An 8,323-nucleotide genomic window follows, 5' to 3' on the forward strand; every position below is an offset into this window, starting at 1 on the left:
TTTGGTTCTCATGATCAGAGATTAGCTTTTGAACTTCGTTTTTGACTCACAATGAGATCATGGTCATTTATAACCAGTAGGTGTTTGGTATTTGTTTTCTTTTGTTTGCTTTGTGTAGTGGATGTCGACTCAGGTTTTCCCAACTTGTTTTGGGGATGACGAACATCTGTGATGTGAAAAGCCACGGAGATCATGATGTTTTTAACCTTTTTACTTAATGCATGGAGAAAATGACTCAGATACATTAAGTGGATTGGCCACGCCTTCAAAGCTCGTTAATGGCGAAACATGGACAAAAGTCCCCAGTCTTCGCTCTTACTGCTCTGGTGTCTTGAATGTAGGACCTTCTTCCTCCTGTTTAGCTGCGTCGTGTTCAGTGTAGACCTATCCAGATCCTTTCTCAAACACTTGTTTTCCTCAGGTTTCAGATGCGACTGAAAGTTAAAAACAACCACACACACACACACACACACACACACACACACACCTTTAGTGTAAAATGCTCTGATCTGTGGCCGTGCAGAGAAGCTGAAAGGCTCAGTTGACCGTGGCCTGCTTTGCAGAGTGTAGCCTCATTGATCAAAGCTGTGTTTGCCCCTCTGCCCCCTACATCAGCTTGGGCGCGCTCGGGGCCCTCACTTTAACTTCTTCTGTTTTGTTTGGGTTGAATGTCTGGGAGAAACCGAATGTCTCGTGTACGGATTGTCACCTCCATTTTAGCAAGCCCCAAGATGTGCAGTTCTGCCACGGACAGCAACCGGAGACGGACACGTCCCCTGAAAACTCCGGCACAAAAGAAAACTAACTTAGATAGCTTCTTTTTCCCCACACCATTAGAAAATGTCGCCTCCCTCTTGTCCCACAGCAATAACGATGACGAGGACCTGACCCCCGAGCAGAAGGCAGAGCGCGAGAAGGAGCGGAGGATGGCCAACAACGCCCGCGAGCGCCTGCGCGTCCGCGACATCAACGAGGCTTTCAAGGAGCTCGGCCGCATGGTGCAGCTCCACCTGAAGAGCGACAAGCCGCAGACCAAGCTCCTGATCCTGCACCAGGCCGTGGCCGTCATCCTCAGCCTGGAGCAGCAGGTCCGAGGTCAGTGCCAGCCCGCCCCGCCCCCAGGTCGCGCAGCCGCAGTGAGTGGGGGTGGACTTGGCCGGCCGTGAGCCGCGGCAGGGAGCGGAGCCCGAGGCCTCGTTCGGAGCGGCGGGGTCGAGGGCGGATCCCCGCCTCCCGCAGTTAAGTTACAGGATTCTCTCCCGAGGAGGACGGCATGGCGACGTTGCCATAGGTACCCTCGGGCCTGGAACTTGGGCTGGTGGCTGGAGAGCGCCCTTCGCAGCGCTCGCGTCCGCTCTGGCCCGTAGAGCGTCGGGAGCAGGGTCCGCAGGTGCGCGGAGGAGGGCCCGCCCGCCCTGGCCAGGCGCCGCGGCGCTAACGAAACGCTCTGCTTCCATCTTCCGCAGAAAGGAATCTGAACCCGAAAGCCGCGTGTCTGAAAAGAAGGGAGGAAGAGAAGGTGTCCTCGGAGCCTCCCCCGCTCTCCTTGGCGGGCCCGCACCCTGGGATGGGAGATGCGTCGAACCACATGGGACAGATGTAAAAGGGCAAGTGTGTTCTCAGCATTTCGGGAATCCTTTCCCTGGTCAGTCCCTCTTCACCAAGACGACAGCCAGGAAAGTCAGCTTTCCCCCAAATTAACACATTTTTTTCCTTCCCCTTGGGAAAAAGAAAGAGTTTAAAAATAAAACATTTACTTCTTCTGTGATACGCGTATGAATTAATTCTCCTCTCTTTTTCCCTTCTCAGGTCCAAGCTGCCACATTGCTTCATTAATACAAGAGACCACTTCCTTAACAGCTGTATTATCTTAAACCCACATAAACACTTCTCCTTAACCCCTTTTTTTGTAATATAAGACAAGTCTGAGTAGTTATGAATCGCAGACGCAAGAGGTTTCAGCATTCCCAATTATCAAAAAACCGAAAAACACACAAAAAAAAAAAAAGAAAGAAAAAAGTGCAACTTGAGGGGTGACCCTCTAACATATCATTCAGAATGTGCAAAGCGGCGTGTGCAGGCTGAGACGCAGCCCAGAGACTGAATGGCAATCTTTCCACACTGTGGAACAATGCATTTGTGCCTAAACTTCTTTTGGAAAAAAAAAATATAATTAATTTGTAAGTCTGAAAAAAAATATTTAATTTAAAAAATTGTAAACTTGCAATAATGAAAAAGTGTACTTCTGAAGACAACTACATGAACGTTTTTGTTGGTATTCAAGTCAGCTAGTGTTTATAATTACTGGATATTGAATAAGGGAAGCTCGGCTGCCCTAGTAACAAAACCAGCAAACGTCCTGATGACAACGAAGTGATGACATTAGCCATTCCTTAGGGTAGGAGGAACAGATGGATCTTATAGACCTATGACAAATATATATATAAATATATATATAAATATATATTAAAAATTTAGTGACTATGGTAAGCTTTTGTTCATTTGTTTCAGACTTTTTTCTCCTGTAAAAAAATAGTACTGATTAACTTTTTTAAAAGAAAGATTTTACTGTAAATACGGATTTTTTTTTTTTTCTGGTCTTATTTCTGTCCCTTTCCCTGGTTTGTTATCGTAACCTGTAGTGCCAACTCTGCTTCCGGAGGGGTGGTGCAGGATCAAATGCTGACCCTGATGTTGCTTTTCATTCATAAATAAGTAGAAAGTTGTTTCTCCAGTCTTTTGGGAACACAGGACTTAAAAGTCACATCATGTGTAGATATTACAAGCAGCATTACCAAGACATGGCAAAAAGAGTTTGTCTGAACTGTAATGTTGCGTTTGTGACCCTATTCTGGGATTTTCAGAGGTACAAGGTTAGAATGCTACAATGTTACCACTGTGCCTTCCAATGTTTATATCATCGGAAACATAACATAATCAAAGTGGCTGTGATTTAACAAAATGATTCCAGTGTTACCTACATGTGTAGCCGAAGTAGTGTGCAGTGAGGCGTTTCTGAGTACATGGTCAGATTTTTGGAAAAAAACAAAAACAAAAAAAACAAGTAAAGTTCAAAAACCATCAAATGAGAAAATTGCAAGTAGTGTGACAGAGCTGATTGATTTTGTTGCTTTCTTGATTTTTTGTTTTCCAAATGGGTTTACTAAGATGTAGATGACTTAACTGCCTCCTCCTTCGTCTGAAAAATGCCAATATTCAATCATCATGCAGCATTATAACAAGCCTTATAAGTCCTAAAGCATTAAGTTGCACTTTCTTGAGGAGGGGTAGTGCAGTATTTCTCTGGCCAGTATGAATGAAGTTTATACTTAACATATTTGATAGAAACATAGATCAAGCTATGGCACAGCAACTCATCAGATAGCTAGCTTTGACGTCTGGGCACAATTGAACCAACTTCCATCGTGAATCTTTATAATGATTGACTTTGGTGTATAGTGCAGTAAACAAATAGTGCTCCTAGTTAAGTATTTGTCAGCATCCTTTTGTCTCTAACTCGTTTCTATTTTTACAGCCACACAATCTTGGCATGTATTAAGAAAAAAAAAATCCCTGTTCAAGTAGTTTTTCCACCTATCAGCACTGAGTAAATGCCATAAATCCATCGAAATGGTCTAAATGTTCCATCTGTTCTCCTGTTTTGCCAGTTATATAGTAATGAAATACATTTGTAAATTTTATGCAACAAATGGCAAACGTATCATTATTTTGAAATCGTGTATGTAAAAGTTATATTTTTACATGTAGACTCTTGTTATTATGTGTTTTAATACATTGTATCAGTTTTTGTTGTTTTTTTTTAAACTGTGTGGTTTAAAAAACGTCTCATTTAAATGAAATAGTGAGCTACAAGAATCTGAATTTTATGTTCATTTCCGAAAATGTAAGAACAAATAAGATAGTTACCACGTGGTCATCTTTTACAAACCCATAAACATTTTGATTAGCTGTGTGTGTGTTGAAAACTGTAAATATGTTCAGTAGCGATAAAACTAAAATACTTTGATTTGTTGATAAGTTCCTAAAATGTGGAGGTGGATTCAAACCTTAGGAGAATAGCAGAAATCAAACTTCATGAAGTTATTTTGAGGCTTGCCTGTGAAGTGGACGAACAAAGGGGCTCAAAGAAGGGCGTGGAAGACAACGTTGTGTACTCTCCCCTCCTCCTGAACAATGGAAACCATGTGTAACTTGTTCCCTCAGTATGTTGAAGATTTCCTTTTAGTGGTACATTCTGCACTCATTTTATATAGTCTACCAAGGCGGGTATCCCTAGGAACGATATTATAGAGGAAGCAGGTCTACTCTGATCACATTCAGGATAAGTGTACAGAAGAAAATATGGTGTTTACTCTTTAGGGAACTGGAAACACTCCCTGCACTGATGTACATTTTAAGAAAGGCACTCTTGATACGTGTTATCATAAAGGTGCTTCATAGAGCTGATTTAAAGTTTTTCAAACCTGTAAGCAAAGCAAAAAAAAAAAAAATTAAATTGTAGTCGATTATTTTTTAAATTGGTGCTTTATATTTTGTTCTCACTCAAACAGAGTAAAAGCTGCAATTTATTATTCACCAGCTTTGATGTATTCATTACTCAGTAATGTAATACCTCTATTGTCGAATTCCCTTTGGAAATAAGCGAAAAACTTTCTAATGGCCACCCAAAGCTGCTCACTACTTTTGCTTGGTGGAGAAACATGATCTGCACCTCTACCTATTAATTGGGTTGTATCCCCATTAAAAAAAAAAAAGAAAAGAAAAGAAAAAGAAAGGTGGAAGGGAATGTGGCCTTTTTAGTGTGTTTTTTCTTGTCGTTGTTTTGTAATTATCAAACCCAGGTAAGATATTGGTATCCTGCGCTGGATTTTCGAATGATACTTAGCAGAAGACAGGATTAGCGAACTCTACAGAATTTCGTAAGGGTCCATATATACCGTGTATCTGACGCTACTTAGGCTGGGGATCTGGTGAAGAGACGTGGACTTTAAAAGCAACTTGGACAGTTGATCCACCTCCACATTCAAGTAATTTATGAATATGCAGAATAGGGATCTGTTCACCTAGAAGCTTTTACCATTTGTCTTCTGTGTAGCTGCAAGGAACACTAATGTTTATACAACTGTCAGTCCACCCAGTAACACAACTGGTTCTGATTCAGTCTTCCGATTCCTTTTTGTTTTTCACTTTTTCCTTTTTCCTGATTTTTTTTTTATTCGTGATCTTTATTTTGATGAGGGGTTGGGGGGTGGGGAGGGAGTTGAACCAAGACTTGGGGTTAAGAGGATTTTCGTCTTGGATCCAACAGGCAGAATATGATCTGTGTCCAAAAGTGAACTTGAGTCAGGAATGAGACAATTTCAGCATAAACAAGCACAAAAATTTAGTCTGCTGGCTGACTGGAAACAAAAAAAAAAAAAAAAGGTCAAGATGGAATATGATGAACTCCAACACAATGGGGCACCAAGGCCTTTAGGCCTCTCTTTTTATTTTGCTTTGGTTTTGTTTGTTTTTCTTTAGAGACATGCTCTTTCTCATGGGACTTGAAGTGGACTCATGTTTGTGCAGTGCTGGTTTTGCCATACTCATTTCAAGTATTATAGACATATGTAATGGTGAAAATATATGAACTGTGGCCTTTTTCATTCTTGTTACTTGTGATGCAATTAAGTGAAGATAAGAAAAAAAAAAAGCAGAGATTTACCATGTATCAGTGCCTGGCTTTTTGTTATAAAGCTTTGTTTGTCTAGTGCTCTTTTTGCTATAAAATAGACTGTAGTACACCCTAGTAGGAAAAAAAAACCTAAATTTAAAAATAAAAAATATATTTGGCTTATTTTTCGCAGGAGCAATCCTTTTATACCATGAATATTACAAAAAAAAATTGTCAGATTCTGAATATTTCTTCTTTGTAGATTTTTGGAATCATTATGAGTAAAAGTTTGTTACTTTATTTTACTATTTAAAAGATGTTATTTTACCATGTGTTACTGAGATGAAACTGTATGGTAGCTTTTTTTTGGTTTTTTTTTTGTTGTTGTTTTTGTTTTTGTTTTCATTTTGTTTTTTTAGTTGTAGGTCGCAGCGGGGAAATTTTTTGCGACTGTACACATAGCTGCAGCATTAAAAACTAAAAAAAAAATTGTTAAAAAAAGAAAAAAAGGGAAAACATTTCAAAAAAAAAAGATAAACAGTTACACCTTGTTTTCAATGTGTGGCTGAGTGCCTCGATTTTTTCATGTTTTTGGTGTATTTCTGATTTGTAGAAGTGTCCAAACAGGTTGTGTGCTGGAGTTCCTTCAAGACAAAAAACAAACCCAGCTTGGTCTAGGCCATTACCTGTTTCCCATCTGTAGTTATTCGATGAAGTCATGTACATGACCGTTCTGTAGCAATAAATGTGCCATTTTTATAAACTGTTTCTGACACTTGTTTCATTTCATTTTGCATTGTCCATATAGCTCTGATTCTCTTCTGTCAGTAAAACCACATCTATATTTCATTTTCCAAGTGTTGGAGGTATTGACAGCTTAACAAACAAAACATACAAAAAAAAAAAAATTTAACAAAAACAAATTGAAAAGCAAAGCACATGATTGACCAAGGAAGAGATGCCCTTAATGAAAATGGAACGGGATGCATGCAAAACAAAAAGAAAACTGTCTAGAGGATTAACTAATTGAAGGAATATAATTAATGTGCGTGTAACACTGAAGCTATGCATTTGAAGAGCTCTGAACTGCGCCAGTGTCTCTGGTTACGCTGCGGCTTTGCTAAGTCAGGTCAGCCTTAACCATTTGGAGCAGTTGGTCGACTGTTTGGCAGAACCTTCTCAGCTAGATCTTTTCAGTTAAAAATCTAAGAGGATTTATTTTGTATCACTTTGTGAAGAGCTGGATATTGTTAACCACAATTAATATCACACTGTATTTATACTTTCTCAATACCCACCCCACCACTTCTGGTTGACTCTGTTGACTCTTAATCCAGATGTAAACAACCAGATGTGCGGGGTTTTTTTTTTTCCTAAACTTGTACAAACGGACGTGTGTCACCTATGATGGGAGGAAAAAAAATGTACAGATTAAAATTATTCAGTGGTATGTACTGTAAGTTAATATTTTTGTAGGATGGACATCAATCTACTTTGCAAGACTTGGAGGCTGTTTCAACATTGCATTGTAGAACTGTCAAGTAATGTATGCAATGGAAAGGAAAGTCCGCGGTAGATGAGCACTTCATAACAGAATGTTCTAATTGAGTACGTGGTATTTGGGGATGTCTCCATATTGCTCTTGTATTCTTTCTAATGGAGTTTAGTGACTAGTTTACCTGAAGGAAAATGTTATAACGCCATTTGGTTCACATGTGAAGTGCCCTCCATAGCCAAATGTTGGGATTTTTTTCTTTTTGGTTGGACTGTGTGCAGATATTTAAATTTTATGAAATTTCCAAAGATTTTGGTTGATAACCCCTTTTTTTTTCTTCCAAATGATTTGAGATGTTCTTATGTTCTTACTGTGTGTTTTAAATATATATAAAAGAGCCACAAACATTTAGTCTTTTAGTTATTATATTTGACCATATAACTAAAAAGGGGGAAAGGAGCTTGGCCGCCCCATCAGTGTCTGTTATACAGCCTATTAACATGTTTTATGTAAAAGGACCACATTAAACATTAAACTTCAACTCTCGTTCATTTTTCAAAGGGAAGTTAAATTGCTGGAGAAACAAATAGTATCCAAAAGCTAAGACGTTCGCTACCATGTCAGAAATGAAGAAGGGAAGAATATCCAAATGAACTGAAGCAGGGAGTCACTTTTTGCCTCATATACAACCAAGTGACACTTTTATTCTGGGCTTCGATTGTAGACCACTTTTCTCTTGACTAACAGCCTAAGATGTTACACTTGTGAGCCACCTTTAAAGGAGACCGTGAAAACAACACCAGCAAAAACTGGTGTGCTTCTTAGATCCAAATCACTCCCGGGACCACACATTTAAATTGCACCTGGAGCCCCTTAATGTTCCACCAGCCAGAAGTTCCCATGTTCAATAAGGCATGCTGCTACTCCGAACTAGTTACGAGTCCACACGTTCATGGGTCCTAGCGTGTGCTGTAAAGAAATAAGGCCGGTTTTGAAGGACTAGAAGGGAAAGGAGAGCCAGGGCTACCTTGGTATTTCCAAGAGATCTTTTAAATTGGGAAGGTTTGATGAGCAAATGTGGCCTCAGACCTTCAGGCAAGGAAGACTTGGGGCCACAGCTGGCAAGAACACCAGTTACAAGCATACATACACTG

General features: G+C 39.8%; 1 protein-coding gene across 31 annotated transcripts in view; it reads left to right on the plus strand.

Annotated features, from left to right (window-relative positions):
• Window positions 1–6,437, plus strand: part of TCF4 (transcription factor 4) — a 347,373-nt gene extending 340,936 nt beyond the window's left edge. For all 31 annotated transcript variants that reach the window (XM_026496366.4, XM_048218597.2, XM_048218596.2 and 28 more), the window contains 3 exons: window positions 866–1,095; window positions 1,467–1,607; window positions 1,810–6,437. In XM_026496366.4, the coding sequence (XP_026352151.1) occupies window positions 866–1,095; window positions 1,467–1,603 (367 nt within the window). In that variant the 3' untranslated portion in view covers window positions 1,604–1,607; window positions 1,810–6,437. The remainder of the gene's footprint in view (window positions 1–865; window positions 1,096–1,466; window positions 1,608–1,809) is intronic.
• The last annotated feature ends 1,886 nt before the right edge of the window (window positions 6,438–8,323 follow it).

Source organism: Ursus arctos, unplaced genomic scaffold (assembly GCF_023065955.2).
Source record: "Ursus arctos isolate Adak ecotype North America unplaced genomic scaffold, UrsArc2.0 scaffold_17, whole genome shotgun sequence".
Classification (NCBI taxonomy): Eukaryota; Metazoa; Chordata; class Mammalia; order Carnivora; family Ursidae; genus Ursus; species Ursus arctos.